Source organism: Cheilinus undulatus, linkage group 1 (assembly GCF_018320785.1).
Source record: "Cheilinus undulatus linkage group 1, ASM1832078v1, whole genome shotgun sequence".
In the NCBI taxonomy this organism is placed as follows: domain Eukaryota; kingdom Metazoa; phylum Chordata; class Actinopteri; order Labriformes; family Labridae; genus Cheilinus; species Cheilinus undulatus.
In genome coordinates, this window is record NC_054865.1 from 14,779,816 (window position 1) to 14,800,297 (window position 20,482).

At 40.7% G+C, this 20,482-nt stretch overlaps 1 protein-coding gene across 1 annotated transcript in view; it reads right to left on the reverse strand.

Annotated features, from left to right (window-relative positions):
- Positions 1–20,482, reverse strand: part of LOC121513646 (aminopeptidase N-like) — a 45,658-nt gene that overhangs the window by 15,238 nt on the left and 9,938 nt on the right. Inside the window, exons 2-8 of the mRNA XM_041793533.1 lie at positions 6,413–7,120; positions 6,123–6,265; positions 5,704–5,843; positions 5,428–5,554; positions 4,019–4,173; positions 3,314–3,427; positions 2,006–2,149 (exon numbers count right to left, since the gene is read on the reverse strand). Coding sequence (XP_041649467.1) covers positions 2,006–2,149; positions 3,314–3,427; positions 4,019–4,173; positions 5,428–5,554; positions 5,704–5,843; positions 6,123–6,265; positions 6,413–7,002 — 1,413 coding nt within the window. The 5' untranslated portion in view covers positions 7,003–7,120. The remainder of the gene's footprint in view (positions 1–2,005; positions 2,150–3,313; positions 3,428–4,018; positions 4,174–5,427; positions 5,555–5,703; positions 5,844–6,122; positions 6,266–6,412; positions 7,121–20,482) is intronic.

Genomic DNA, 20,482 nt, shown 5'->3' on the forward strand with positions numbered 1-20,482 from the left:
CCCCCACTACAGCATTCGCCGATTACTCCCTCCACCGTGGGGTGGAAATACAATGAGGCAAAGCATTGGCTTCGCTATGGGTGGACTGTCATGGTTGAAGCATTGCCTGCCGGTGCCAACAGATGCAGGGACAGTCTCACCCATGGTCTCATGGACGACTGGAAGTCATGGCAGAGGGTGAATATTCCTCTATTCCTCCCAGCATTGTGAGTATTCTCGCTTCAATTCGCTGTCTTTCTCTCTGTTATGCTCCAACTCGTCTCCTCAACCAGGCGTGCATCTTTCAAACTCCCAAACTTTGATTAGAAACACACCCAAAATGCTGCTGAGCTTGAAGTTACTCATGTCTGCCATCTCCTGGTAACAGTGGTAAAGTGGTAACAGTGCAGACCTCCGCCATTAGCCCTATCTCCCAATAGTACAGAATCCTTTAAAAAATTCCCGGATCCAGACGGTGATCCGGATCACTCCCAAAATCTAATCGGTTCTTCCTTATGACATTTCTGACATTTCCTGAAAATTTCATCAAAATCAGTCTTCAACTTTTGAGTTATGTTGCTAACAAACAAACTGACCCGATCACATAACCTCCTTGGTGGAGGTAACAAAATGGGAGAATCTCACACAAAAGCTCCCATTTTGAATAACATCGAGTGAAAATGAGGAATTAAACCACGGCTGCCTAGCAGCTGATGAGAAACCAAAATTCTTGGGGAGTCTGAAAAACATTCTTAAATGCACAAATCAATGCACAAAAGCCACCAGACTGGCGTTATGAGAAAACTAAAAGACTGTACAAGGAAATCCAGCGTCAATCTTTCAATATTTGGATCAGGGAAAATACAAGAAGTCTCAAGAAGTGCTTTGTTTCACAAACATTCATGGAAACATTGAAAACATGTAGAGATGCCCTCTGTACCTCTAAGGGTAAGATTATGAGTTGGCACAGAAGCTAAAAAGTATAAGTAAGCTTCCGACACCTGGTCCTAATCAAGGCCAATCAGCCACACACATGACTCTGCACTGAGTTGATTTCTCACCTGCCTCTGTGTGCAGTAAAGCTCATTTTAGACTGGGAGCGTGACACGTGCGTCTCGACCGTGACACGCCTGGTTTTTCAGTCTGATTGCATGTTAACAAGTCAGGGTTTTCAGACTGCCTGCATGTGCGCTGCAACTTGTGCGCCTAATGTGGCTCAGGCATGGAGAGTTTCGAGATTTGAAGTCTAGCCTGTTTTTTCCTCGCACCACATGCAGCTATGGACCATATTAGACAGGAACATGATAAATGGAGAGCCATATTTACATCATTGTAGCACATATGCACATAGCATATGTTTACAGTGTGTTTCTTGATAACCCTGAGGAAGGCCACAAGCTAAAATGCGTCTGATAAAGTTGTTCTCTAAAGATCTACTATTAGTAAAACTTTCTGTCTCCACACTAGTAGAATATGTCCCAACAAAGTCAAACACAGTAAGTGCTTTTCTAGTTTGTGCTTTTCAAATTAAAAGCCCAGTTTAGTATGTCTGGAGAAACTCCTTTCACTTGTACAGAATGCTTTTATTTTGAATTGTTCCTGACACACTTCCTCTATACACTGAAACAAGTAGCTTGTAGGGGGTTTATTCAGGTAAAACTTATGAAGAAGGACACAGGTTTGAGAGCAGGGAGATGCAGCTGAAACGCAGCAAACTCGCGCCCTGTGTGAAAGCCGCATCGGCAGGAGTTGGAGCAGACACACGTGGCACACACAAGCAGCAAAACACGCTTCCAGTCTGAAACAGGCTTAAGAGTGAGAACCCTCACATCTCTGTATGCAGTCTGAGGTGGTCTGGATATCATATCATCTGCAATACACACTGAGGTGCATCCACACCTAGTATTAAGGATTACCTCTTGATATTAGAATGCCCAAATGGAATGTTAATGCATCTGCTAGGTTTGAACAGTTTCTAAGTGTCTGAGCTTCTTTTTTTATGTAAAATTGTGTCAGAGGTGCTGACCTTGCTGTAGGAGATGGGGTCAAACATCTCGCTGATCTGTGCAGGGGTATTGACCTCGTCTTCTCTGCGCGTAAGTGGATGAGAAGAGGCGAGGGCGTCCACAGCAAATACCTTGTGCACCTCCTTAAGAATGATCATGTCTTTCTGCAGCCAAGTGAAAAGAAATGGACACAAATTAAGCTATGCAAATCACACTCCTTTATCTGTCATGAACCTGTGCACACTGAAGCAAATGCTGTAAATTATATCTACATCTAGCCCATCGCATATGCTATGTGGACAATATTATCCAGATATCTGACCTTTACACCAACGGGGACTGTAATAATACAGTATTCAAATACATGAACTTTAATATGGGGCTGTTCCCCTTTTGCAGCTTTAACTGCCTCCACTCTGTGGGAATTTGTGCCCATTCATTCAGTAGAGCATTTATGAGGTCAGACACTGATGTTGGATTAGAAGTCCTGGCCCACAGTCTCCATTCTAGTGTATCCCAAAGGTGCTCAATGGGATTGAGGTCAGGGCTCTGTGTAGGTCACTCAAATTCTTCAACTCCAAAATCATGCCTTAGCAGTCATTGACCACTCTCTGTGATTTGGTCTTCCACTTTGTGGCTGAGTTGCTGTTTTTTCCCAAACGCTTCCACTTTCTAATAATATGACTTACAGTTGACTGTGGAATATCGAGCAGAGGCAGGGATGAAATTTCACTATGTTACTGCAAGGGTGGAACCCAAACAGTACTGCGCTTAAAGTCACCAAGCTCTTTAAAACAACCCGTTTAGGATCACAGATGTATGCAAATGGAGACTGCATGCCTAGATAATGGATTTTATACACTCGTGGCAACGGGTCTGATTGAAACACCCAAATTTAACAATTGACAGGTTGCCAAATACTTTTATCCATATAGTGTATGGGACTACATGAGTTGTCATCTTGTTTGATTTAGTATCTTCTGCACTGATCACAACAGGAATATTGTCTTATGCAAGCTAATAGTTTAGTAATTGTAAGAATAATATTAATTTTATTTGTCCATTATCTCACAGTCACAGAGGACTGGAGATGAGCCCAGCTGTTGCGTGAAAGGCAGGGAAATTTGATATTCAGATATCTAATGTTTTTTGTATGCACAAAGAAAGCTAAGCTAACTCATTCATGTACAAATACCAGACCAATTGTGCGAACTACTAGAGAAGCTTAAAGTTTTGCATGACTTATCTTGATCTAAAATGTTGATCTGGTAGGTAAATTAATTTCTATCACTGAAGGTGTGTGTGTGTGTGGGGGGGGGGTTCCTCACGATGTTGAAGCTGGGTTCAGCATGGTCGGCTCCAAGGTACGACACATATGTCGCAAAGCCCTCATTCAGCCACAGGTCATTCCACCACCGCACAGTCACCAAGTTTCCAAACCACTACAAACATATGACAGAACAAAATTTTCAGCCAAATACTTTTTGTTTCTGGGGAACACTTTAGACAGTGTCTGACAGTGAGTTAATGTTTTGGCTGATGCTGCAGCAACAGAAAGCTAATAAAACTCCCTAACCAAGAATTTCACAAGATACCAAAATCTAATACATCTGAGACAGAATGGGGTTAATTTATCCCTATGTGGTGATCAGTCATCTGCTTGAAAAAAGACGGCTAGGCCCTCTGGCTAATTTATGTTTAAAAACATTTCTGTGTTCTTTAAAATAGTTCTTGAAGACCAGGCTTAGGCTCAGTTATGAATATATTATCTCCCAACTCTTTAAGAACCTATCTGCTTGAATCCAGAGTGCTAAATCTGTCTGCCCTCCTAAATCATATCTTAAATGTTCTTTATGCTTGTTTGTTTGTTTGTGGAAATTGTCTCAGTGTGTGTTTTTTATAAGTTATTTCACTGCATTGTATGATTCAAAATGTTATCATCTGCTGCTTTTATGAATTTCTCAGTCAATGCTCCAAATCTTTTACCAGAAGTGATGTCATGACACAAGTTTGGATGCGAGTCTTTGGCCTACCTGGTGTGCGAGTTCATGAGCGATCACAGATGTCACTCTCTCTTTGTTTCCATTGGAGGACATGAAGGGGTCGTAGAGCAGATCCGTCTCTCTGTATGTGATCAGACCCCAGTTCTCCATCGCCCCAGCACCGAAGTCCGGCAAAGCGATCTGATCTGGGGGGGAAAGGAAAAATCTTCAGCATCTTTAAGGATGATTAAAAAACAACCAAAGGAGCGCAGATGGTCGAGTGGTTTAAGGCACTACCCATGTACGCAGGCCGCCCGGGATCGAATCTGGCCTGTGGCCCTTTACTGCATGTCTCTCCCCACTCTCTTCCCTGTTTCCGAGTCTGTCTACTGTCCTTCCTCTATCAAATAAAGGCATGAAAAGGCCCAAAAATAAATCTTAAAAAATAATACTTCTTTGACAAGAAGTTGTCAAAACATTTACATTTTTTCAAAATAAGTCTTTGCCCTTTTGGGAATTTAAGTAATTAGACAAAGCTGTTCCATCTGCACTCTGAGGGACACATCACAGCCCCTCTGTGTCTATTTCCCTCTATTATGAGTCATTCAGCCTGTCTTCTTCAGTTACTAAGTCTTTACAAATGTGCCCCCTTAGCAAAACATGAAGTGACAGCAAAACAGCCTGTCATTGGTTGTCACAGCCCAGTCATAATGCATTCTGGGATACAGTCAGACAATATGGTGACAGTATTAGCTACTACCTGCAGGAACAATTGGAAAATGGATTATAAATTGGATTTTAAAAAAGCAGTTTACAGTTACTGGTGTGGATTTAATCTTTAAAAACCTGAAAAGTCATCCAAGTTCCAGGCCCACAAGACATTCTGTAAGAGTTACAAAGGATAGTTTCATTAGAATGGCACAATGGAGGGCTTTCAGACGAGAAACAAGCAAGTGGCCACCAATTATGGTTCAAAAGTTATTACATTTTGCATTCATTCTTGTCGTATATGTCAACGCCACCATCACAAATCTGTGCTTGTTTCTATGCACGTTTGATAAATAAGGGCCAATATTAGGTTTCATAATCTCACTATGATTAGTAATGATGTAATAACTGGTTCTTTACCAAAGAGATGTAAAACTGTATTGTGTGATTTCTGGAGAGAACAGGAATGTTGAGATGCTCTGTGCCACTGCTGATTTGTCAGATAGTGTGATGTCACTTCATGTGACACTGTCTGACCTCCACTGATTGGCTGGCGAAAAACCGTAATGTTCTACTGAGTCGGGGGGGGTCATATATGGTTCCCTGCAGGAAAAACTGTCCAATGGAAAAATGTATATACACAAAATTATGAAAAGATACCTGGTTACTGTGAGACAAAGGAAATCAGAAAAACATTTTCATCTTTACAGGAAAAAGTTTTGCCTGAGCATGCTGACAGGAAGCAGACCAACCTGACTTTGAGAGTGGATACGGTACATTGTAGTACTGCTCATAAAACTGAAGGATCGGCTCTGTGACTTTTAGAGCATATTCACCCTGTCCGTCATCGATGGCTTTTTTTCTGGCCCAGATTCGAACCTGCAAAGAATCAGACAGTTTTTAATCCCTACAAATTATCATCTTTAATGGTTTTCTGTTAGTGTCTAAGCATTATCTGGTCTGTCTACAATCCAAACCAATCTGAACACAAATAGCACAAACAGACACAGATAAAAGCTGGTTCTTACCAAAACATCTTCACTTTGTGTTAACTGAATGCTAGTAAAGTCACAGACGATCAGTGCCAGCAGATATGACGACATTCTTCTTGTGGGCTCGAATGTTGTCTTTCTAACCAGCACGCCATCGATGATAGAGTCCTCAGTGGCTGATCAGAGACAGGGAGAGTTGGACTCTGTTAGCATTACAGCACTAGGTTGATGACCTTTTTATCACATGTCACTAATTATTTACACATGTAACTCTAAAGATGTTTAATCTGAAAATCAACAACATAACAAGCCAGGAAGCAACAACTTATGCTCCTTTTTTAAGCTGACCTCAAACTTATCCTTTACAGACTTCCTTTTGAAACTGTAGACTTTTCCTTTGTCTCTAACAAGAACTGAGATGTCACTAAAATTTTAAAGACCGTTCTTAAACAAACCTATTTCCCTGCCGTTAGACAGAGCCACAGTGTTTGGGTCATGGATGATGGAAACATTGAAGACAGCCTTCATGGCTGGCTCATCGAAGCAAGGGAAGACCTTCCTGGCATGCGTCGCCTGCATCTGTGAGGTTGCAGCAACTCTGCAAATGTTCAAATTAATTTACAGTATTAAAAATTAATATTTAAAGAGTTTCAACCAATTTCTGAGGATGGTTTCAAACAAGAAATGGAACTGCTGAAAAATTCACTGACCAGGATTGTAAGGTACCTCATCATGTTACACTTACTTCTCCACTCCATCCTCCATGTATTCACTCCTGTAGAAGCCCTGCAGGTCATCTGCCAGCTCCCCCACAAATTCAGTATAAAGGGAATATGTTGCTCCAGCTGTGAGTGCCTTTTGCAGCTGCAGAACCAGAAACTCTGTCTCTACAACGAGCCAGGACTTCAGAATAGCAGGTGCAGAGTTTTCAGTCAGGCTAGTTAGCTTAGCAAGGTTCCCATCGAAGCTGGTGAGGTTCAGCTTTTTGGAGTGGATGATGAGGAGATTTGTTTCCTTCACACAACTGAAGTGCACGGTTGAATGTCCTGTGAAGATGTACATGCCGTTGTCATCAGGCATCAGCCGGGGCCACAGGGTCACATCGTAGGACACAGGAATGAGGGAGTCTGGGAGTCTGTACTGGTCCCAGACATCCTTCTTGGCCGGGATGGTGAGAGGCTGGAGGATGCCTCTTGCTGCTCCATCCCCAGCTGCACCTTGGTGCATGGCCTTCTCCCTGTCGTGGTCAATGGACGGAGCTACAGTTGTAACCATAGCAACGGAGGCCAACAAGACCAACCCCAGGCCAACAGTTTTGGTGATGTAGTAGACCATGTCTGATCGAGACGTTGGAGAAGGACTCAGACGGGTGTCAATCTGTGTTTGTAAAGTCCTGTGGGTCTCTTCTCTGTTACGTAATGGTTGAATTCTTAACTTGGCAAAAACATGACACCTGGGGAAAAAAGCACTGGTTATTTGGTCTGTTGCTGTCTGGTAATAGAACACATTATATAGGACATTAAAAGTGGCAATAACATGGCAAAATCTCAAATCCTAGCAAGAATGTTCATTTAATTTACATTTAAAAATAAATAAATGATAAAATAAATGTTTATCGTGATTTTCCTCTTAACTATGTGCAACAAAATAATCCTACATTTCAGATAATCATTGTCATTTTAATACAACTAACCTAAATCCCTTTTGGTGGACATTCAACCATGTGCATCATGCACCACTAGAATACCTTGAATCCTATTGTACAAACTTCACTTCCCAAAAAGTTGGGACCATGTGTAAGATGTGACTAAAATACAAAACAGTGATTTAAAAATCTTTTAAAACCTATACTCAATTCATGCAGAGCAAGCCAACCCAGGCCCACACACCAACACCAGAGACCGGGCAGTTGAGTGCAGCACGAGACTGGAAACTCCTCACCCACCTTGAGCAGAGACTCAGACCTGACCTTGTGCTCTGGTCCCCTTCACTACGAAGCCTATACATTGTAGAGCTCACAGTACCCTGGGAGGAGGCTGTGGGTGAGGCCTATGAGCGCAAGAGGCTTAGGTATGCTGAGCTGGCAGCTGATGCAGAACAACGGGGCTGGAAAGTCTCAGTTTGCCCAGTTGAAGTCGGCTACAGAGGATTTGTGGAATAGGCAGCCGCAATGCTCCTCAAGGCCATGGGAATCCAAGGCCAGGCCCTTTGTTTAGCTGACAAAGCCCTGTCCGGGGCTGCAGAAAAGGCCAGTCATTGGATGTGGATCAAGAGGAGAGACAACGACTGGGCTCCGAAGTAACAGCATGCTGGCATTGGGGTAGCAGGAGATGGAAGAGGCAGGGGTGGAGGGGTGCCCACCTGACAACACCAGAGAAATCCTCAACTCCTTCAGCCACTCAACTCCAAAATATCATCTGCCTCACAACAGCTTCTTGATTGCGCCATTTAGTCCTGAACTGGTATATGACCAGGCGCAAGATTGGCTCAGGGAGGAGGATAGTCCTGCCATGTAGAGTCCCCTGCACTCTGGATCATAACATCATATGCAGTGTTTGAAAAACTGATCATCTGGTTCAGCCAGTGACTGCTGAGAAAGATCAGCTGGCAACTAGGGAAAGACCAAGTGACAGTCTGGAAAGACGGCTGGCAGGAGGGAAAGAACCCATCAGGCCTGCCACAGGCTAGTTCCCTGTGGTAGGAGGGATGCGGCACTGCAGTGTCCCATCCAACACTGGCTACCAAAGGTCTAACGACAAAAATACCCCTAGAGTCAGCAAGAGTTGGGGGGTAAGATGACTCGAACACAGACAACACGGCAATTGACTCAGGAACGAAACAGACGACAAGTACAATGATCAGCACTCTACCTGAGAGTTCAACATCTGCTCAAGAGAAAAAGCTCCAGAGTTACATGTGTGGCTGGGTGAAGGTTACATCTTCTGTAGGCATGAGGATACACCAAGGCAGGAAAATGTGCTTGAAGAGAGTGTTTAGACAACTACTTCAGAAGAACAGCTCGATTCAGGCGAATGAAGTTCAGCGGCAGGACAAACGCCAGTCTTTTGTCGAATGTGGGTTAAAAAAAAATTGAAAATCACTTTTTTGTGTTTATGCACAATTTACACACTGTCCAAACAATTTTGGAATTGTTGTTTGTATTAACTCTGGTGCTCTAAATGAGTCCCAAAGCATTACATAGGGCTCATGAGCTGCAAAGCCTTCAGTGCAGGGCAGCTCAAAGGTAGACACTGGATCATGACAATTTTCTTCTAAACGCCAGGAATGTACATTATATGCAAGATTAATATCTCTGCTTTTATCCACTGAAACAAATGATTTCATGATTGATGAAGCAAACAGTTCAGCCATTGAAGAATCGAGTCAACAGATTATTTCAATTTTCAATTAAAATGGTCTAGATGAACTGGTGACTTTGAGTAACCTTACAAATGAGTCAAAGTTGTGTTATCATGATGAATTTATTTGTGTACTATAGTTTATCAGTGACATCATTCTCATGGCCTATGTGGCTGATTAACCGTTTCCTCCTAAATTATTAACATTATCAGCACAGTGATGAGCTGCTGGGATACACGATGCACAACAAACTCACAGCATACTTTATCACTGTTTCCATCTGAGGAGCAAAGTCCTGCCAAGAAGCATTTCCCTCTTCTTTCCTTTCCAATAAATATCATGTACAGATGTTTCTTTTTTAACATTGTCATCCAATCATCACACATGGGATTATATAAGAAATGTGCAATGTACAGACCTGTCAAATGTTTCAGCTGTTGATAAAAATTACAATAACACAATGACTTACCGTGATAACAGTATGTTTATAGAACCAGTCTTTAAATAGAAGGCCTCATAACAGTTAAAGAATGGACAATATTTGAACAACTCTATAAGAATACACTATATGTGTAGTGCTAGTGATCCTCTCTGGTTCTTATGAAACATGGTGAAGGTTGTAATATTAATGTTGTTAGCCTGTAGTTTAAAGTTCATTCTTAACTTTGGACTTTGATTTAAGATGAGTTCTTTCCAAGTGTTGACAGCAGTCATCTTCATGATAACTGAGTATAATCTGCTGATGAATTCACATTAAACAGCTAATATTTTCCTTTAGCATAATGTTGGAAATGTTTGGCATCATGCTGGTTCCTGTATGACCGGTATCAGAGCTTGATCCGCATTGCCGTAAGTAAGTCGGACTTGTTTCCAGTGAGGGTTTGACTCCACCAGGGCTGCCCTTTATCACCAATTCTGTTCATAACTTGTATGGACAGAATTTCTAGGCACAGCCAGGGTGTTGAGGGGGTCTGGTTTGGTGGCCTCAGGATTGGGTCTCTGCTTTTTGCAGATGATGTGGTTCTGTTGGCTACATCAGGTCGTGACCTTCAGTTCTCCCTGGAACAGTTTACAACCAAGTGTGAAGCAGCTGGGATGAGAATCAGCACCTCCAAATCTGAGGCCATGGTCCTCAGTCGTAAAAGGGTGGAATGCCCTCTCCAGGTTGGGAATGAGATCCTGCCCCAAGTGGAGGAGTTCAAGTATCTCGAGGTCTTGTTCACAAGTAAATGAAGAATGGAGCAGGAGATCGACAAGTGTATCGATGCAACGGCGGCGGCAGTGATTCAGCCTCTGCTTTGGTCTGTTGTGGTGAAGAAAGACCTGAGTCGAAAGGCGAAGCTCTCGATTTACAAGTCAACTTTCACTAGAATGCATGGCTTAACTGTCGAAGTCCACTGCAGTAATGGCGGCTAGTCAACTTCCAGTGTTTCTCCAGATTTTTCTATAACCTTGGTATATTATAAGCTACATGTATGAGTGTAATTTGGGAGTGTATTATGACAAGCAGACAATCTGAGGCAACAGAAAGAATCAGAAACAGTAGTAGAAGAAGAAGAAAATTTTGTCTTAAGATTTACAGATAAGCACATTGTTGTATAATATTGTTAAGATAGGAGCTTTGACAACAATAAATTAAATCCACATGTATGTGATAGTTAAGGGGAGTGTTGATGCATTTTGACAATGGAAAACTAATCAAAAAGTTGTAATTTATGAAGGACACAAGGCAAAAATACAGGAAGGTGGCAGCTACATTGTCAGAGGATATGGTGTAAGAGGAGAAATCGCTCCATTTAAAATTACAATTGAGAGGGGGAATCAATTCTCTATGAGTGCACCGCTAAAAATTATGAAAACCTCAAGCTGGAAGCCAAGAAACCACTGAAACCCAGAAGTGAAAACACACCGATTGAAGATGTAAAAAGCAGAACAGGCCTGCTGACTGTCTGCGGAAGGGTGATGGATGTAGTCATAGTACATTTTGTTAGCAATATAAAAGAAAATATTTCATGTTTACTTGATGCTTTAACACATTTTATGACTTTTAGGCCTCAGTAATCAAGAGTGACTGTGAACAAGCTTTTATACAATCAATTATGTAAAAGAAGTCAAACTATGCAACTTTACAATTCTTGTGATTATTGTGTAATAACAGTTCTTCTTTTCTAATAGTTTGATCACTGTGTTTCTCTTAGATATTTTGAGTGCCCATCATAAATGTTTGCCTAAATATTCACCAGATTGCTGGAAATCAAATGTTGGATACACCACTTTTTATAGGGTAGGACCCCCAGAGTTTTCTAAAGACCCTGTACTGTTGTGTAATTATGATGTAGTTTTATCCTCTGTGATGGAGAGAGGTAAACAAAAAGAGCAACCTCTCAAAGAGTTCAGCACCCAAAAAGTATGTTCCTAAAATCCCCACTGGTCAACACAGACAAGTGAAAAAATTCCATACAATTTCACAACAGACAGTTTATATTTAGTGTATGCACCATGCAGCAAAAAGCAAGCAAATAAAGGCAGTTAGAAGCTGTGTCTATCCATGCATCCTGTACGGTAAGGAACACAGACGGCAGCATGTTGAGTAAAAAGCCAGTCAAGCCTGCTTTCTCTCAGTTGTTAAGGATGGGAATATGTCTCTGTTGGCAGTTCACCTTGCATACTGAGGAGTGAGAAACATTGTGAATAAAAACCCTTGCACTTCCTACTTGCCTAAACATTTCAGAGTCTGACACATTTACCTAATAACGGATCATTACAGTCTGGTGGCAACATTTGATTTTAGACACAGAGCTGGTGCCCATTTTGAAACAGTGAAGGTAACAATAATCATTCTATTGGCTAATCTCATTTTCTATTGCGCCATGTCTTATTTAGATTTTTACATATGCATATCACAGGCTTTTTTAGGCCAATGACACCAAACATGCATCGTATATATATATATATATATATATATATATATATATATATATATATATATATATATTTACACACACATATAGATAGATAGATAGATAGATAGATAGATAGATAGATAGATAGATAGATATACACTCCCTCCCTGGTGGGGGGGAGGCACAGTGAGGCAAAGCATTGGCTTCGCTACGTGTGAAAGTCATGGCAGAGGGTGAATATTCCTCTATTCCTCCCAGCATTGTGAGTATTCTTGCTACAATTCGCTGTTTTTCTCTCTGTTTCTCTCTGGCTCGTCTCCCAGACAGGGCGTGCATCTTTCAAACTCTATAAACTCCAAAACGTTGAATAAGTTACTCATGTCTGCCATCTCCTGGTGTAAAGTGGTAACACCGCCGACCACCACCATTAGCCCTATCTCCCAATAGTACAGAGTCCTTTAAAAAAATTCCTGGATCCAGACAGTGATCCGGATCAGTCCCAAAATCTGATCAGTTCTTCCTTATTCTTTAAAAAAATCCTGGATCCAGACGGTGATCCAAATCAGTCCCAAAATCTAATCAGTTCTTCCTTATTCCGACATTTCCCGAAAATTTCCTGAAAATCTGTCCATGACTTTTTGAGTCACGTTGCTAACAAACGAACGAACAAACAAACAAACCCACCCAAACACATCACCTCCTTGGCAGAGGTAACAATGCAAAGAAAATAGTGTTTACCTAGATGCCACTGGAAGCATCATCAAAAAGTCAATGGAAGCTTCAGCGCCTTTTAAAGTCTATGAGGTAGTGGTCAGAAACGAAAAAAAAGGAGCATCCCCCTTTCAGTTGCAACTTATGTCACTTGTGACCACACCACAGCCTCTGTTACATATTTCCTGCAGGATTTTCTGACAGATGTGAGGAGACAGTATGGTAAAAAGTCAACATCATGACCGGTGATGATAATTTGTGACCGCTCTATTGTCCTTCTCAGAACAATATCAATTGCATTCTGCAGGCTAAAGGCCTTTGCACACCTAGTTTGTTTATTTCATCTGAATTTTTCGCAAGTTAAAGAAGGAACTCAAGCTCATGTTGTCATAATCATGTTCGAACACTGACGCTGAAATTTTTGTGCGTCATATTTTTTTCCGGAACAGGTTCGTTTTTATGTGAAATTTCGCATCACTCCAAGTCATTTAAATGGGTGACTGATGATTCAAAACAGTGCCCACTGCTTCCTCCTCACTGGTTCAACCCAGCCCAACCCCTCCTCTCCCTCTCTCTCACCCTGAAACCTCACTTTAATACAGTGGCCCTGAAGGCCAATAGGAAATAAATATTTCAAAGCGCAAAATATATTTCAGAAAACACAAAAACATTTCACAATACACAAAAACATTTCACAATACACAAAAACATTTCACAAAACACAAAACATTTCACCGATCGCAAAATACATTTCACGAAACCGGAAAGGGTAGGACCATGGTACTTGTTTGTGATTGGCTAAACCCAAGTCTGTCCAGCATCAGTCATTTATCATTTCTTGTTTACACTTCTTACCGCAATAGCCGAGCCAGCACGAAATTTCAAGTGTCTACCGGCATGGAAGAGGAACTTGAGTTGATGGCGGAACACTTCAACAAGGGAAATACATATAGTGTGATTCTTGACATGCTCTCCTCGTATCATGACATACACATTTCAATTGGAACCCTAAAATCGCGCTTAAAGTGTCATGCCAAAAGAAGTACCCCCGGTAGGATTTGTATTTCCCTGCCGCCTTTGCCGAAGGAGCTGACTATCGACTATCAGGCCTAGATTTTGCCTCAGTGAATAAAAATGACAATAAAAGAATGTATAAAGCAGAAGGTTAGTTTTGATTATCTGTTCTATTCATAATTATCATGTTTTTGTCGGTAATATCTTTTGAAATAAGATCTTTTAAGTAAACGTTTTAATACTGCAGCTTGGTGCACACTCATTACGCTGAACTGAGAACGCATCTTTTTCCTCCTGCGTCCTGTCATTGTATTTTGGCGGCGTGTTGGTCATCAAATCTGGGTCCACGCTGCTGTACATGAGTAACAGACATATTTTCTTCATAACTTTTATCATCTTCTATTAGCGCTGTTTAGCGTCAAGCCGCTTACATGCACTCACCACTTCCCACTTCCGCCTCGATGTATTTCAAAATAAAAGGTCCTGCATAGCCATATCACTGAATATTAACTTGTCTATTGACCAGTCTGAACAAGATTTATGTACAGAGAGATCAATTTCAGACCATTTATTTCAACACATCGTCCACTTCGACTGCATCCCACTCTAAACAAGTGTTTCACAGTGTAAAGAACTGTAAAAAACAAAGGAACATTTAATTGCAATCAAATATGTCATCTCTTCAGGGTGCATAAATGGTGTACTACTGCCTTGTCTTTGGTTTAATGTAAATAACAAGTGATTTTTGGTCTCATTTTAGCCTTGCCAGGATTTGTACCCCCCATCCACAAGGAAGAGGTGGGGCCCCCTGCCTCAATAGACTTTTCTTGGCCAGCTCTCATGACAACTGATGACATTTATGAAATTGGAACAGTTTTGAGCTTTCCTCTTGAAGTTAGAGGGGATATAACAAATCAGGCCCCGATTCGGCCCTGAAATAATTTGTACCCCCCACAAGCCAGGGTTGAGGGCCACTGCCTCAATTGTCTTTTCTTGGCCAGCTCTCATCACAACTGATAACATTTGGGACTTTGGAGAAGTTTGAAGCATTACTCTTGAAGTTAGAGGGGGGATAACAAATACATCAGGCCTAGATTTGGCCCTGAAATAATTTGTATCCCCCTGTAACTTGAAATAGAAGTGAGTTAACCTGTTCAAACTCTCCAGTATTATCAGGCTTGATCAGAAATGAACACAAAATGAATGTTATGATGGTAGTTCATGATTTGAGCATTCTGGAGGGGGGATACACTTTGCACCATTTATGCACCCAGAAGAGATGACATATTTGATTGCAATTAAATGTTCCTTTGTTTTTTACAGTTCTTTACACTGTGAAACACTTATTTAGAGTGGGATGCAGTCAAAGTGGACGATGTGTTGAAATAAATGGTCTGAAATTGATCTCTCTGTACATAAATCTTGTTCAGACTGGTCAATAGACAAGTTAATATTCAGTGATATGGCTATGCAGGACCTTTTATTTTGAAATACCTCAAGGCGGAAGTGGGAAGTGGTGAGTGCATGTGAGCGGCTTGACGCTAAACAACGCTAAAAGAAGACGATAAAAGTTATGAAGAAAATATGTCTGTTACTCATGTACAGCAGCGTGGACCCAGATTTGATGACCAACACGCCACCAAAATACAAAATACAATGACAGGACGCAGGAGGAAAAAGATGCGTTCTCAGTTCAGCGTAATGAGTGTGCACCAAGCTGCAGTATTAAAACATTTACTTAAAAGATCTTATTTTAAAAGATATTACCGACAAAAACATGATAATGATGAATAAACTCAACTCAAGTTCCTCTTCCATGCCGGTAGACACTTGAAATTTCGTGCTGGCTCAGCTATCGTGGTAAGAAGTGTAAACAGGAAATGATAAATGACTGATGCCGGACAGACATGGGTTTAGCCAATCACAAACAAGTACCATGGTCCTACCCTTTCCGGTTTCGTGAAATGTATTTTGCGATCGGTGAAATGTTTTTGTGTTTTGAGAAATGTTTTTGTGTATTGTGAAATGTTTTTGTGTTTTCTGAAATATATTTTGCGCTTTTGAAATATTTATTTCCTATTGGCCTTCAGGGTCACCGTACTTTAAACACCAAAGTTTGCTCATATAACAGATAGGTGGGTGATTGAGGGTTCAGATCAGCACCTGTTGCTTTATTCACTCTCGCTCGCTCACCCCTACCCAACCTCTCTCGCTCTCTCTCTCTCTCTGGCATTGAAACCTCACTTCTTTGGAATGAAAGTTGTGTCAAAAAGATTCAAACAAAGCTTTTTCAGTATCAAAAAAAAATTTGCATTTGAGAACACAAAAATGTGATCCAAGCAAAAAAATGTTCACATCAAGAGAACAAATTTGAAATAGCGACTAAATTATTAGTCTTTGAATTTTAAACATCTATCTTTTTGTTTACAATTCCTGTTTTTCTCTCTCAGTGATCAAACTTTTGCTCTCACTTCTCAGTTTTGCATTTTTGCTGCCTGATCCTTTGCTTGCAACACAAATTTCATTCCATACACTTCAAACACTGTAGTTTGTCATTTATTATTTTGATATCAGCTATGGAAATGTGACGGATAAAGGCACAAGTTGTAACCTACTTACAGATCATAACAGAGACTGTATGGGCTCTATGCATGAACTGCTTGCGCATTGGTCATTAGACCGCTCCCACACATCCAGTCGGGAGAAGAGAAAGGTATGTGATGGCAAATTCATTTCGGTTTACTCGCTGTTTGCATGAGTTACCTGAGCTGACTGTCAATGACGAGTTAAATTTAGCTGAAGATATACATTGCAGCATGCAGCAATGAAGTCCAGAGGTGCTTTTAACCTGTTTTTGAAATGAAATGAAATCATAATAATTTTTGCACGGTATTAGTTTAAGCAGACTGTGTTTGTCTATTGTTGTGACTTAGATGAAGATCAGAACACATTTCATGACCAATTTAACACATAATTTTTCCTGCAACTGCATTTTCTACATGTAATACATGTTTTGCAAAACATTTTAAAGTGTTAATAAGTTAAGTACAGCGTTTTGATTGACATGCTAGTTTCACGATCTCAAGCTAGGCTAGTGGGGCATGTGTGTGGCTTCTCATGCGGTATGCTGTAATTTTGTGTCTACCTTTTAGAGGTTTGCATGTGGAAGCTCAGAAACGAGTTGCTGTACTTAAAGTATTGTGTTTTGCACAGGTATGTGAGCCACTTAGCTGTTTTTTTAATCAATATATGTTAATTCCTGTGTTTTTGTGACAGATTTATACTGTTATATTTTTATATTACGACAAACGGATCCTCGATATTTCAAACTGTTAAAATGATGAACTATCATTTTTGTTCATCATTAAGCATAAAAATTGTTACTAATTTCTTCGTCAGTGTTTGACATGAATAACAGTGTTTAAATAAGGAACATGCTTTTATTCAGATGGCAAATGCCCTACTGAGGAGAGAGGTGTGCATGTGGAAGCCCAGAAAAAGTCGCTGTACTTAAAGTATTGTGTTTTGCACAGAATGAATGCCTCCAGCAGTCATGGAAACTTCAGTCCTGCCTCCTCATTCCTTGTTACAACACAACGCAGAGGTCAAACATTGGTAGCAGAAAAGAGTGTATGGCCAAACCGGGTACACAAGAAACATTACAATTTCAAGAACTGCATCTTTCATTCAGGGGTGGACTGGCCATCTGGCATACCGGGCATCATCCCGGCCGTCTGATAGGCCATTTTGACATGGCCTATCAGACGGCCTATGTGGGGTGGCGCAAGTTTCTTCATTTTCTAAATTCCCTCCCATTGGGCCTGCGAGCCACTTATCATTGACTACAGAAAGCTAGCAGTGTGTTGCCAGGGCCATTGACACATATTATTGGTCCATTGTTTGTCATTGTCAATCAATCATGGGCTGACAGGCTCAGAGAGCCCTGACATACACTACCTCATAGGCAGGATGGGCAAACTGTTTGCTAACTTTGATTATTAGCCTGGAAAAATCAAAATGGACAGGAAGAACAAAACGCCTGGGTGGCGCAGAGAAACAGCAGACCAAAAAGCTAAAATCTCTTGAAGTAGAGGCTGCTAAATGTGCAAAATTGATGGACCTACTTGGTGCTGTTGTCACCAGCGAAGCAGCAGTGGATGCTGCTGCTGTGCCAGGAGACGAGCGAGAAGGGATTCAGACTCAGCAGCAGGAGCCGGTGGTGATAAAGTCCGTGATCGGCGATGAGGAGAGGGTGGAGGCAGACATGGTAAGTAACATTAGCCTGGGGCTGGCTAGGCTTCATGTTTCGAGACATGTCCAAAACAAAGGAAAAAACGTTTTTATATTGAATGTGATTTTACCTTTATTGATAAAGTCAAGCAGTCATTTCTTGATGCAATGCTTTACCTGCAAAGTGGCCCATGAAGCTATCTGAGAACAGAGCGTAGTATTTAGTCCGTTCTTACTCTTGTTAATGGTGAATATGCAACCATTCAGTGAAGCATCCAGTTACATGAAACAGGAAAAAAACATGAACTGTTTTGCAGGTAAAGACTAAAGCATTAGTTTTGCCTGATGATTTTGAATTATTAAGGGTCAAACACCTTCAAAGTATTATGGCTGCACAGAAAATGTTTATAAAGGTATACATATTTTGATCTGGAGTACAAGACGAGGAGAGATAGGATAGGAAATGATGGTTATTGTCAGAAATTGTCCAATTTGAGGCTTCAGTGAAAGTCCTCAGGATATTTTAAAGCTCTAAAATATATTTTTTCTCAGTTGTTTTGGTGCATTTCTCTGATCAGAATTAAAAGTCTCATAACTCCACAACATTGAGTCGTTTGTGCACATCATAGCAGCAGTTTGTCATTCCTTCTAACAAATTGCAAATGCTTTTGGGCATGCATCAATTGCTTTCATACAATTCTCTGCTGTTTTGTAACATTATCATTTGCTTATGTCATGTTAGTCAAAATGAATTATACTTATGAATGCTGAATAGTCATTTCCTATAAAACTAATAGACCTCATTTAGTTGCTTGAGTCATTACATACAACAATGTTCAATTAGTTGTCAAAATCTGTCAAGAAAATTTTATAAATTTCTTAATCACTTTTTTCCCCAGACAATGTTGCCTAAATTGAACAGTTCCAATGGACTATAATATTGTTCATGCACAGCTCTATCCAAAGGTTGTATTTTTCTTTTGCACAATGCTGTGAAGAAATTAAAATTGCAAGGAGCATTATGCAGTAAAAATGTGAATTGAATGTTTTCAGTGTCTTGTACTCAGTTACCTCATTAAATGCAGTAATTTGAAATTTTTACTGTAGTTTTCAAATGGCTGTGCAAATAGTGCTGTCCTGAGCATTTTCAGGTAGTGTCACAAAAGTTCTGACTTTTTTGCATTGGAAAACACTAGTTAAGTGTCATAATGAAAACATGACAAAGCCATTTGACTATCTTGTTCATAAATGATGGTGTCAGGACTTTTTTTTAACGAAACGCACACTTTCATTGACATGAATACTTGCTTTTGAGGTATGACCTCTCCATTTTGAGCATGTGACCTGCTTTTGCAAGTTATCGAGGTTTTGCAGTTTGTACTAATTCTTTTTAGAAATGCACCAGCTGTTGTGCAAATGTTAAAGTGATGTGAAAAATTTGTCGCTCATTATTAGCTTGATAAGTGGGGTTCGCGTTAGCTAAATGTGTGCTTGTTTGGTTTGTGTGTGGAAGGGGGGTCTGGCTGGCGGTGCGGGCGGAGACTGCAGAGAGTGACAGGCAGGCCCTAGCTCATCCTCCCAGCCCGCCCACAATGAGGCATTTTTTGAATTTCAAGTGCAGAGGCACTTCAGCCAAAACCTGGGGGCTTAGCTTGCTTGCGTGCTCAGCATCTAAGTCATTCATAGTGCCACAGCCCTTTTTCAAGTCCTTGTACTGGAGGCCAAGTCGAGAAACATCTCGACAACCTGCACCTGCTGATGAAGCAGAAGGGGTCGAATGTGGATGAGAAAACCATCCAAGAGGAAAATTACAAGGTGCTTGTATATTTTTATTATTTGTCACTGTCAGGTGTTATTGCAGTTTTTCGTGAATCCACAAGTTGAAACTTTTGAAAGTAATATTTCATTATTACAATGAAAATTTTCTTTTCAGAGTGACCTGAAATCCACACAAATTCAGAAACACTTTGAAGAAGTGATCAAGAGTGCTCCCCTTGTGCTCTGTAGCGAAGTGAATGAGTACTACTTGCTATCATTCATTCCCACCTTGGCGAAGTACTTACTCCCTCAATCAACTCTCTGGTCTGGTGTGATTCTAGGTGTGTTCAGCAGGACTTGTTGTTTCATATATAAAGTACTTTACAAGTTTTAGGTATTATAATAAATTACTAACGTATCTCATTTCCTCCCTATAGGAAATCTTGGTCGTCATGGTAGTGGTCCAGCATATGAAGCTTTCAGCTGGATGTTTGAGCGTGTAAGACAGTTGGACAAGCAGGTAAAGAAGTGTAGTTGATATGATTTTCATTTAAAAGATGCAATTAGAATTTTGAGCACTATACAATGTAGAAAAAAAGTTTTGAGAGTAAAGTGTAGTAATTTATTAACATATTAATGTTTCAGAACTTCACCCAAGACATCAGAACAGAGGGGATTATGGAGAGAGTCAGTGGGATCTAAAACAAATTAGATTCTGAAGAAGAAAAATCACCAGGCTTGATGACTTTGCCCTGACATATCAAAAGATGCACAATGCTCTGCTTTGTGAATATGAGGACACAAGGTGGGAAAGGGTAAAGGTACAATAAATCAGTAGC